General features: G+C 43.1%; 2 protein-coding genes across 3 annotated transcripts in view; one reads left to right on the top strand and one right to left on the bottom strand.

Annotated features, from left to right (window-relative positions):
* LOC116823200 (mitochondrial uncoupling protein 4-like) overlaps positions 1-1940 on the bottom strand; it is a 42130-nt gene extending 40190 nt beyond the window's left edge. The window contains exon 1 of one of the 2 annotated variants that reach the window (XM_032777613.2): positions 1587-1940. In XM_032777613.2, coding sequence (XP_032633504.1) covers positions 1587-1701 — 115 coding nt within the window. In that variant the 5' untranslated portion in view covers positions 1702-1940. The remainder of the gene's footprint in view (positions 1-1586) is intronic. The other variant, XM_032777612.2, reaches the window with a different exon arrangement.
* LOC116823201 (24-hydroxycholesterol 7-alpha-hydroxylase-like) overlaps positions 1-12593 on the top strand; it is a 53993-nt gene that overhangs the window by 26768 nt on the left and 14632 nt on the right. Inside the window, 2 exon segments of the mRNA XM_075063631.1 lie at positions 7593-7703; positions 11412-11547. Of these exon segments, the coding sequence (XP_074919732.1) occupies positions 7593-7703; positions 11412-11547 (247 nt within the window).

Genomic DNA, 12593 nt, shown 5'->3' with positions numbered 1-12593 from the left:
AATCTCATTATTATTTCTTGTATTGGATATCTTTAAACAATAAAGAGCCCTTAAATCACTAGGACATTGCACCAAGTTTGCATGTACAAATTAATCATTTACACTACACAGATATTACAAAATATCAAATTATTTATCACAGTGCAGCATTGTATAGGCATTCCCTCTTCCTTAAATATCTGCTATCTCTTTGTTGCACTGACACGTCTCTAAAGACAGCTCTGCTGTAATTAGAAACACGAGCTTCCCAACTAGATTAGATCTCTTTTTGGAGAGAAGGGGGAACGCTACTCTAAACTAACTGTAGAAGGCAAATTACTCACACAGTCAACTTCAACTGATTATTCTGCCTTTTTGATGTTCTATCAGAAATAAGAGTACGTTGCACATTTAAATCACTCAGAACTTGTCCTGATTCACTATTGCATCCCACTGTTCTCAACGGCAAAGATTTGAGGCTAGTCTACACTGGCAATGCTAAAGCGTTGCTCTCCCAGCACTATTAAAAAAACTCACCTTCACGAGGGGCATGGCTCCCAGCACTGATGCACTGTCTACACTGGCACTTTACAGTGCTGAAACTTGCTGCACTCGGGGGTGTTTTTTCACACCCCCAAGCAAGAAAGTTGCAGCGCTGTAAATTGCCAGTGTAGACAAGCCCTAGATCTGAAATACCTAACGCGGAGCAATACCAAGTTTGCAAAGCAGCAGACCCGGAGAAACCAAGTGATCAGCCAGTACTTCCAGACCAGCTTCCTAGAGCAGCCAGAGCCCCGGCCCTTTAAATCGCCTCCCAAACCCCAGGTAGTGGCGGCAGGGCTTCAGCAGTGATTTAGAGGGCCCAGGGCTCCAACAATGCAGGGAGCCCCGGGACCTTTAAATCACCGCCGGAGCCCTGCCGCCACTACCCTGGGGCTCCAGCAGTTGGACTCAGGCGGCACTTTAAAGGGCCCAGGACACCTCCTGCTGTGGGGAGCCCTGAGCCCTTTAAAGCGCCACCGAAGCCCGGCCGCCCAAGCCCTGGGGTAGCAGCAGCAGGGCTCCGGTGGTGATTTAAAGGGCCAGGGCTCCCCACAGCGGCTGGAGCCCCTGCCCCTTTAAAGCGCTGCCTGAGCCCCACTGCCGGAGCCCTGGGGTAGCGGCGTCAGGGCTCCATCAGCAGTTTAAAGGGCCTGGAGCTCCACTGCTGTAGTGGTGGCTGGAGCGCCAGGCCCTTTAAATCACCCCTGAGCCCCAGGGGCTCCCAGCCGCCTCTGCAGCTGGTGGCTCCTGGGGTGATTTAAAGGCCATGCCTCTTCCAGGTGAGGCCATATCTCTTCCACTTGTGGTCAGGACTCCAGCATGCTGGTAAGTCCTTTAAGTTACTTTCACTCCTGCATGTGATGTAATATATTTTGTAAGTTGCACTACACAGAAAAGTATAAAGAGGAGACACCAGTGTAACAAGTTCCCTGCGCCAGGAAGTTGTTGAATGTTAAAGCAGCAGTGAACAGAAAGCTGAGGGAATGGGGCTGAGCATTTTCCCTACCCCCCACCCCAGTGAACCACGACTCCCTTCCCTCTAATAAAATCAAAGTGGCTGGTACCTAGTTCTGCAACAGCCGCTGCACAGGCTGACAGCGCGAACTTGCTGGCTCGGGGCCATCTCTCTGGTAAAGGCAAACTTCTCTCCTCCTGGGGATAGCATTCAGCATGTAACATAACAGGCACACTCACCCACCCACCCAAAAGAATCTGGAAAGAATTAAAAGTCAGTGAGTCACTTTCTTGAGGTCATTTTCCTGAAGTTCCAGCAGCACCAGGGAGCACTCACTCCACACCGTCTCCCGATAAGCAGGCTCCAAAGTCTCTGCTCAGTGACATAACTAAGTCCTACAGAGAGGCTTCTGGGAAATGTAGTCTTTCATCCAATCGCTCTCACACATGCGGTAGTGAAAGTTGGTTTTAAGCAGTTATTTATTGCCAATAGCTGATATTCAAAAATTATTAGTCAGGTCCCCAAAGTCATGAGATCGGTTTACACATAATGAGACTTTTAAAAGATTATATTTGCCTTTAGCTATTTGAGTGGTTAAAGTTCATGTTTTCAAACTTTGCTCTGCAATCATAAGGGCTAGAAATTTTTTTTTTCTAACTGAAAGCTAAGATTCTCACATAGCCAGGACTCCAGGACAGGGGTGCCATTTCAGATTTTAACTGTAATTTCAGAGGCTACTTAGGCACCTGAAAGCTCTAGCTGTGGTTGTTTTGTTTTGCAGATAAGTTAGAAATTAACTGATGGGAACACTGTATCTAATTCCTATATAAAGAAAGAAAAAAACACTAATTAAAGACATATTTTAAGTTTATATGTAAATTTAGAACAATCAGGCGATAATACAAGATATTTCCAAACCCACGCATTGAGGTATCCATTTTGGAGCCTTAGCACAGATATCAGAAACACACGTTTGATACTTTGTACACCATCTTTAGTAGAGATAAATAAAAATAAATGCAATTTGCCTAATATTTGCTTACTTTCTCTGACACACTCTGTGTTACTGCCATTATCCACTCTGTTTTGGTCAATTGTTTTTTCACTCCACTAAAAACATATTTACTTAATTTTAACGTGCATGATTAAGTTCCTCCCCCCTTATTCAGAATGGGAATTTATTTGTTTAATTATTCTGGCATTTCTGTTTACTGAACACAAACATATATGTGACTCTAATATTTAAATTCATAATTACTATTAGTATCAGACTTGAAACTGCATTTATTTTCATATTAATTTTAAGTTATTTTACAGATATAATTAAAATATAATTTGAAAATAAGCAACCATCATCTGCACAGTGTTTAGCATTTTTTAAAAAAAAAAACAGGCATTCCTAAGGTGAGTACCAGCTAAATTTACATTCTGAAAGGATACTATTATTTGATTGTGTGTGTGTTGGGGAGAGTGTGTGGGAGACTGAAGGTGTGTGTTGGGGGAGTATGTGTGTGAGATTGTCTATGCTGAATGATTGTGTCAGCACACTGTCTCTTTAAGCCAAGCACACAGGAGTCTGAACACTTGTTCAATACAGCAGCAGCAGCAGCTCCCACTCCTGAGCCAGAGGCACCTGCACAGACAGGTGTCCTGTCCCCACCTCCCCAGCTCAGAGGAGACCCACTTTGGGCACGATATGTCCCCATATCTACTCTAGGACACCATCAGAGGACCGAGCCACGTCAGCCACACCATCAAGGACTCATTCACCTGCACATCTACTAATGTTATATATGCCATCATGTGCCAGCAATGCCCCTCTGCCATGTACATTGGCCAAACCGGACAGTCTTTACGTAAAAGAATAAATGGACACAAATCAGACATCAGGAATGGTAACATACAAAAGCCAGTAGGAGAAATCTTCAGTCTTTCTGGACATTCTATAACAGATTTAAAAGTAGCCATACTGGAACAAAAAAACTTCAGAAACAGACTTCAAAGAGAAACTGCAGAATTAAGGCCTGGTCTACGCTGCGGGGAGGGGGAGGGGGGGATCAATCTAAGTTATGCAACTGCAGCTACATGAATAACGTAGCTGAAGTCGATGTACTTAGATCGACTTACTGTGGTGTCTTCACTGCAGTGAGTCGACTGCTGACACTCCCCCGTCGACTCTGCCTGCGCCTCTCACCAAACTGGAGTACAGGAATTGATGGGAGAGTGCTCGGGGGGGGTCAATTTATCATGTCTAGACTAGACATAAACACGATAAATTTACCCTCGCTGGATCGATCTGGCAGGTAGTGCAGACATACCCTAAAATTCATTTGCAAATTTAACATCATTAATTTGGGCTTGAATAGGTTGAAGAAGTTGGGGTTGACTAGGGACTGGCTCATTACAAAAGCAGCTTTGCATCTCCTGGAATTGACACCTTCTCATCAATTATTGGGAGTGGACTACATCCACCCTGATCAAATTGGCCCTGTCAACACCGGTTCTCTGCTTGTGAGGTAACTATCTTCTCTTCATGCGTCAATATATTTTTGCCTGCATCTGTAATTTTCACTCTATGCATCTGAAGTGGGTTTTTTACCCACGAAAGCTTATGCCCAAATAAATCTGTTAGTCTTTAAGGTGCCACCGGACTCCTTGTTGTTTTCACTCGGGAACGGCCATCTCTATTATCAGACGAACTACTCCAATGCTGCACCAGCCATAGATCAACTTCCAAGAGAAGAGGAGACTGGCAGGGTGGCGGAAGCTGGGCAGCGGAGTGTGGCGGCTGCTGGCTGGGCAGCCAGCTCTGGGAGGGATGCTACGGGTGGGGCTGAGACAAATTTTGGGGTGGCTATAGTCCCCGCAAATATCCCCTTGCACCACCCCGTTTGTAAAATTATAATGTGGTATGAAACTCAGGGGAGGGGCCAGGTCCCCGCTTCCCTCCCTAAATGGTGCCCTGCTCCAGGAGCTGGGGCTTCAATAAAACGACCCAAAATTGCGAGGCTCATGAAAAAACTAACAAGAGTTGGCAACACTATTGGACCAAACTCTATAATGGAGATATGCAAAACAATAAACAGCCATACTTTGCCCTTTACAACCATAGATCTGAAAGTACTTTACACATAAGTATAAGTATTACTATTTGTATTTTAAAGATGGGGAAACTGAGGCACAGAGCAGGTGAGTGAATTGCCCAAGGTGACACAATAAGTCAGTAGCAGAACCAGGAAAACAACTCAGGGCTCTGACTCTCACAACCACATTCTTGTACTTCACCAAGCTGCTTCCCAGGAAGTAAGCATGCTACAGAAAGCATAAGATCTCTAGTTCCACTGACACCCCTTCCTGCCTCCAAAACTGGGCAGCCCCGCCTTGCAGAAATGATACAAGAGACCCAGAAAGGGGACATGTCATGGAACCGTTTCTCCCCTTCTATGCCCCCAACTGAGTTCTCCTTGCTTTGTATCCTTTCCTGCCATAGAAACACTGTGGAGAATCCTTCCCTTTGCGATTATGTGCCTTTGATTAAATAAAACATTCTGATGACATTAGGGTGTGGCTCTTACCAGCTGCCTTCTACACCCCTTACTTAAGATGAACCTGTATTTCGTATCACTGGAATTACATGGGTGGATAAGATGTTAGCATCAGTGGCAGAATAATAATTGTATTATTATTTATAATTTGTATTTATCATAGCCAAGCCAGCCAGTCTAGGATTCTAGTTATGGACCAGGACTCCATTGTGCTAGATGCTGTATACGCACAGAGCAAAAACACAGTCCCTGTCCTGAAGAGCTTACAATCTAAGTATAAAGTAGAAGCAACAGATGGATGCAGACAGATGGGGAGTACAAGGAAACAAATGAGACAGTACTGCCAGCATGATAGGCTGTCATCTCAGCACTCCAGCAGCCTAACCATTACCAATTTTTGGTAGGGATCTTGATCAAGGAGAGTTAAAGGGGTTTTGAAGGAGGACAATGAGTAAGTTTTACGGATGTTTACAGTGAGCTTCTCCCGAGGGTGAGGGGCAGCATGGGAGAAAGCACAAAAGTTGGCGGTTTGCCCTTACACCCAGTTCCTGCATGCACTTACACATACACCTCTACCCTGATATAACACTGTCCTTGGGAGCCAAAAAATCTTATCGCGTTAGAGGTGAAACCGTGTTATATTGAACTTGCTTTGATCCAACGGAGTGCGCAGCCCCGCCCCCCCAGAGCACTACGTTACCGCATGTTATATCGGATGGCGTTATATCGACATAGCGGTGTATTAAGAGCTTTGCACACGAGTAGGCCCACTGAACACAATGGATCTACTCACACGTGTAAAGTTACTCACATGCGTAAGAGTTTGCTACCGTGGTGGCTTCAGGGCAGAGATTGTATCGCCTGTATGTTCTGCAAAGCCCCTTGCTTTACATGGGTCAAAAATGTGCTAAAAGCCATAATGTGAATATTACATTTCTGCTGCTCAAAGGGGTATACACTAAAGGAATTTGTTTTAAAAACTCTGGCCCAATCCTTCACCCACAGAATTCACTGGAAGTTTGTAAATGACTTCAGAGAGAGCTGAATCCAATTGCAATGCCAAACGAAACTAGCAAAAGGTTAGTTGTCTCAAAGGGATGCTGTGATGTATTTTGCAATGTTTTACTGTAGAGTGTAATCATTACTCTTCGCCTCGAGTGTTGCCCTCTGTACAGTATTTTGATGTACTTGTAAGAGTTCATTTTGATTCTCCTCTGCTGTCCTGTTGAACATGCATCCGCTTACCTGAATAACAATCCCATTAAAGTTAATTTGACACCTTGTTTGCTGAGATTTGCTAAAGGACATTTTTCTCTCTTCTGTACAGACAAAAAAACTAAACTCCTCAACCCAAAGCACCTCTGAGTGATAAACACACAGTGCCAAATTCTTATCTAATTTATACTCCCTGCTGCCAACATCAGCATCAACATCTCTAAATACAAGGCACAGAACAGGTAACAGGGTGAAATTTTATGGTCTGTAACATACAGAAAATCAGATTAGATGATGTAATAGTTCCTTCCAGCCTTAAACAAATCTATGAATCTAAAGTTTGTCCTTTATTCTCTATCCCTGTTCATTTCTCATGTTGATAGCTATAACCTCCTCTCTCTACTCCTCAGTCTAGTCTATCCAAAATGGGCTTGGTACAATCATCTTCTTCTCCTGTCATTCTGACCTTATTTTTTTATGGTACTTATATGGCCTCCATCACCATTGAATCTTAGTACCTCACCATTTTTAATACATTTACCTTCGCAGTGAGGTGCGGAAATGCTATTATTCCCGTGCTACAATTGAGGCATAAAGAGACTGAGTAACTTTCCTAAGGTCATAGAGGAAGTCTGTGAGAGGGCTGGGAACTGAACCTCGCTCTTCAAACTCCTAGGCTGGCAGTGTAACTACTGGTCATCCTTCTTCTATTTGCTCTAGCTTACTTAGCCAACTTCTGCATCAAATCCAAGCTCTTCATCGTCATTGCCCAGACTACAAAGTTCCTTACATACTTGCACATTTTTCCTTCTACTCCCCTACTACTATTAGCTTCTCCCTTTGGACCTGGTCTAAGGCCCATGAAATTCAAAGGGAATCTTTCCATTGACCTCAATGGACTTTGGATCAAGCTATATCCGTCCTCCATCCACACCTACTATTATGTCTTCTTCTAACCCATAAATTACAATTGGAAGAGTTTCTGAATGATCAACCAACCCTCCTCCTCTTTTACACTACAAACATTTTTCACAGACCCACCCACTCCATCACACATGCTACATAACAGCCACACCCCATTTTTTATTTATCGTATTCAAAACAGTTCTTCAGTTCAGATACATTCAACACATTTACCCTGTGTACAGCCCCAAGTACACCCATGTACACTATATAAATACTACAATACATCAATAAGGGAGCCTCAGAAGCAGCAGCAGAAGCCAGTTTGGAATCAACAGCAACATTTCTCTACATCATCAGTCATTGGTGTTGGGGAGGAAATGGACATAGATGTTACTGTTGTCTTGGCTTTAGTCCTTGGGCTTCTTATTATTATGTATTTTTTGTTTCAGCCAAGAAATCCAAATTCCCCACCTTTAATCCGCGGCTGGATCCCTTGGTTTGGAGCTGCATTTCAGTTTGGGAAAGCTCCTCTGAAGTTTATAGAACAAGCCAGAATCAAGGTAATAAGCTTGTAGAGTGTATGAATAAGTAATGTATTATTGGAGAAATGGGATATTACCATATAACTGAAGATTATGTTGTAATGTATAAGCAAAAAAAAGCAGACTTCAGGTTGAATATGTAACCTTCATTTTTGCATTTCCTGACTTTTGACCATTTAAATTTATACGGTTAGCTTAGCTTTTCTATTCTAATTTCCATACTTTATTTTTAAGCCTATTTTTATTAATGCTGAGAATACAAGGCTCCCCCTCCCACTGATCTTACAAGCCATACTTTGAAACGTACAGCAGTGGTTTTCAGCCTATGATCTGCGGACCCCGGGGAGTCTACAGACAAAGTCTAGAGGGTCCACAATAGGTTGTCATTATTATAGAACAGTGGCTTTCAACCTGGGGTCCACAGATCCTTGGGGGTCCGCAAACTATGCCTAAGATTTCCAAAAGGGTCCACATCTCCATCTGAAAACTTCTAGGGGGTCCACAAATGAAAAAAGGTTGAAAACCACTGCTGTATTGGTTGGAAGTAGATCTGATGAAAATTTTTCAGCTGAACAGTTTTTTATTGGAAAATGATGTTTCGTCAACATCAATTTTTTTTGAGGGAACATGTCAATTTTTATTAACATATTTACCAGAAAACATTTGAAACCTTTAAAATCAGAATGCACTATTCTATTTTGATTTTGTTGTTTCATTTCATTTTGACATTCTTGTTCAGTTCAGCTCTAACGGTCATTTCATTTAGACTTACAATTAAATTTTTTTAAAAAAAACTTTGTTATTATACTTATTAAAATTACACATGCATATATTATATTTAATAGTGTAATGTTTCAAGGTTATCAAAATGAAAACTTTTGATAAGGTAATTGCAATGTTTCCAGATGGAAATAGTTTGAAATTTCCATTCTACAAAATATTTTGAGCTTGCAACTGTTTGTTCTGATTCGGGATGACCCCCCCGCAGCAACACTGGTCTAGACAGTATTTGGTCCTGCCATGAGGGCAGGGGACTGGACTCGATGACCTCTTGAGGTCCCTTCCAGTCCTAGAATCTATGAATCTATTAATTGGCATTTCCCACTGGACAGAAGTTCTGTTTTCTGACCAGCTTAGAAGCCATTTGGGCAGACTTTATAAAATCTTCCAATGGCATCACAGCCAGGCACATACTTAGAATTGCCTAGCTAGAAGTTAGGGGGTCTGTTATAGATAACTTGTTTTGCCTCCATCCTGGGGGGACACAAGCTAAAGGGGAGGACAGATGACCACCCCACGTGTCTCCTCTGCCCAGAGACCTCCCTGCCCTGCACCCAGCCAGTTGCCTCACCGTCCCCACTCCACGCTACCTACGGGGGAGGGGCTCTGTCCTTCTCCTGCTGCACCCTCCCCCGCACGTTTGGCCGCTCTCTCTGGCAGCCGGGTGGGGAGCGGGAGGGAGCCGCTTCTGATGCGGCTGAAGCAGGCTGCTCCGGGTCACTGCTCTGTGCTGTGCAGCAGCTGCCTGAGAGAGCCTGGCAGCGGCCCACTCCCGGGACAGGGGCCGAGAGATCCAGAAAAATACTTGGGGGGAGAGGCGACTCTGGCTCTCTCAGCCCCTGTCCCTGGCAGCCGGGTCCAGGCAGGGAGCTTCCTGCAGCTCCCACCGAGGTTCTTGCAGGCAGCTGCTGTGCTGCACCGAGCCGCGACCCAGCGCTGCCGACACCAGACAAGGCTGGTCCCGCCCCCTCCATTCCCCGCCCGGGCCCGGCTGCCAGGGATGGGGGCCGAGCATGCCGGGGACAGGCGCAGCGAGAGGACAGAGCCCGTCTCCCTCCCCAACCTCACAGGCCAATCGGGGGTGGGGGAGCACTTAACCCCACATGCCCCCCACTCATCTACTCTGGGGGCTGTTGCCATTAACCACAACTCCATCTGTATGCTTCACTTTTTGCCTCGCCCAAACTTTGCAGGGTATAATATAAGCACACATAATGTCCTGTATGCTGACACTCCTCCTCCACTGATTTTTTCTGAAATGATGCCCCCGTTAGAGATTTTTTTATGTGAAGCTCAGGATCACCACAAGGAAGAGTGAGTTTCTCTCCATGTCCAGCACAGTTCCACAGGAGAGGGGATCTTCACCTACAGAGCTCTTAATTCTGCATAAGAGTGCAGGCAGATTTGGGTGAAGACTCTGTTCTTGCACTGAAATCTGTCTACGAAAGTTATTATGGGTCACCTCAAATCCTGCCCAGTTATGCAGTGAATGAAAATTGTTACATTCTGCAGTTTATGTGAAAGGAATTGATTAATACAATTCAGCTACTAGTGGAAAAGTATTTAAATCACAACTATACTCTTTTATCAGAGGTGTAGCCGTGTTAGTCTGGATCTGTAAAAGCAGCAGAGAATCCTGTGGCATTTTATAGACTAGATGCATCTGACGAAGTGGGTATTCACTCACGAAAGCTCATGCTCCAAAACGTCTGTTAGTCTGTAAGGTGCCACAGGATTCTCTGCTGCTTTAACTATCCTCTTAATTGACTTCCTCATTTGGAGTCTTAGGAAGTCCAAGTACATAATTTTGATCCCAGAAGCAGATCAAATTTGTATTAGTATCATACCTCACAGTACTGTATACACTGATAGAATATAAAAACACCTGATGTTATTAAAACATCATGAAGCCAGATTTTTAGAAGTCGGCCTCGTTTTTGCAATTTAGGTTATTCAGAGGCCGAAGTAGCAGATTGTGTTACAAATAATTGTGAAAGCAAAATAGTATCCATAAAAATAGGCCTCATAAAGATCAGGCTGAAATTTATCCTAATAGTTGTAGCAATGCATAATTTGAGCTATTTTGGCTTTTTAAACCTTTTTTTAAGTTAACCCTCAACCCAAGTCTCAAATATTGTTGGCCCAAAATTTTGAGTGCAATTAAATTGTTCTCACAATTGGACCCAACCCTCTGATTTATGGATGCAGTCAGTTAAGTAGTATAAATGTGGTCACTTCATATTGTTCAGTGCTGGAAATCAAAACACAACTGCATGGTGCTAGTACAAGAAAACAAAATACACAACTTATTGCATTATCCGTGGAAATATAGAAGGTAAACCCAAAGCATTCTGGGCTGATTGAAAACCCCATTACTAGTAATAACATGGGTAAGAACTCTATGCATCTGAAGAAGTAGGTTTTTTACCCACGAAAGCTCATGCCCAAATAAATGTGTTAGTCTTTAAGGTGCCACCGGACTCATTGTTGTTATGGGTAAGAACTGATTTTAAATATTCTCCATTCCATTAAACCACTTTTACATTGGTGCAACTCCACTGAAAATGTTAACTCTATTGAATGGAATATTTTGTGTGTGAACACTATCATGTTTTTGTGGACATTATTTTGCACTCAATTATTTGTGGATGCAGTCTGCTATTTAGGCATCTAAATGACCTACATTACAAAAAAAAAATAAAAAAAAGGCCAACTTCTAAGATATCTGGCCTCATAATGTTTTAACACCATGTTTTATTAGGTAAAACTGTAATAACAGAGTGCAGAATCAGGCTCATAATTTTCATCTTGACAGTGTCCATTTGAAGTGGGTTTTAACTCTTGCTTAATTGGCAATTGCTGAAGTTATGGGAAATATCTTGGTCTTCTATAAAATACACTAATCAGAAAAAATCCTGACAAATGTTGTATTATTGTTTGTTCTAGTATGGACCAGTGTTCACCGTGTACATTCTGGGAAAGCGATTGACCTTTGTGACTGAGACAGAGGATGTTCTTGAATTTCTGAAGTCTAAAGAAACAGATTTGGATGAAGCGGTGCAGCAAGCCATCCAACGCACGGGTACAGGATATTCTCTTATGTAGACCTCAAATCTAGTCACATATCAAGATTAAGAAGCTTATTTGGATCCGTGGTCAAGTCACAAACTTAGGGAGAAGAATCCAGTACACAGAAATACTGGGCTAGATCCTTGGTTGATGTAAATTGGCATATCTCCATTGGCTTCTAACCCATTATTTTAGTAATGCCCAAAACCTCAATCAAGGCCTCATGGGGTACATCTACATAGCGATAAAAAACCTGCAGCACTTGAGTCTCAAAGCCAAGGTCAGCTGACTCAGGCTCACAGGGCTCAGGCTGCAGGGCTATAAAACTGCAGTGTAGACATTTGGGCTTGGGCTGGAGCCCAAACTCTGAGACCTTTTTAGATGTAGATGTTCTATAGCCTTGCAAGCTCGAGTCTGCTGACCTGTAGCCAGTTGCAGCCATGCCATGGGTCTTTTATTACAGTGTAGACGTAACCTTGATGTTAGATGTTGAAAAACAGAGGAAACAGTTTCCCAATGAGCTTTGTTCTGGTCCTCTACATGGAGTGGATATAACCTTTTGAGCACTCTTTATAGAATCATTGAAATGTAGGGAACCTCAAAAGGTCATTTAGTCCATCTTCCCATCCTGGGGCAGGACCAAATATACCTACACCCTCATTGACAGATGTTTTGTCTAACCTGTCCTTAAAAACTTTAAATGACAGTGACTCCACAATCTCTCTCGGCAATCTATACCAGTACTTTATTCATCTTACAGCTAAAAAGATTTCCCTAATATCTAACCTAAATTTCCCTTGCTGCAGATTAAGCCTATTACTTCTTGTCCTATCTTCAGTGGACATGGAGAACAATTGATCATCATCCTCTTTATAACAGCCGTTAACATATTTGAAGACTATTATCAGGTACCCCCCAGTCATGTTTTCTCAGGACGGAACATACTCGAGTTTTTTCAACCTTTCCTTGTAGGTCAGGGTTTCTAGACTCCAATTTGTTCATATTTTTCTTAAAGAGTGGCACCCAAATCTGGACACAATACTCCAGTTAAGGCCTCAC

This window comes from Chelonoidis abingdonii, chromosome 3 (genome assembly GCF_003597395.2).
Source record: "Chelonoidis abingdonii isolate Lonesome George chromosome 3, CheloAbing_2.0, whole genome shotgun sequence".
Lineage (NCBI taxonomy): Eukaryota > Metazoa > Chordata > Testudines > Testudinidae > Chelonoidis > Chelonoidis abingdonii.
Note: the sequence above shows the minus strand (reverse complement) of the source record. Positions and strands in the feature narration are given on the sequence as shown.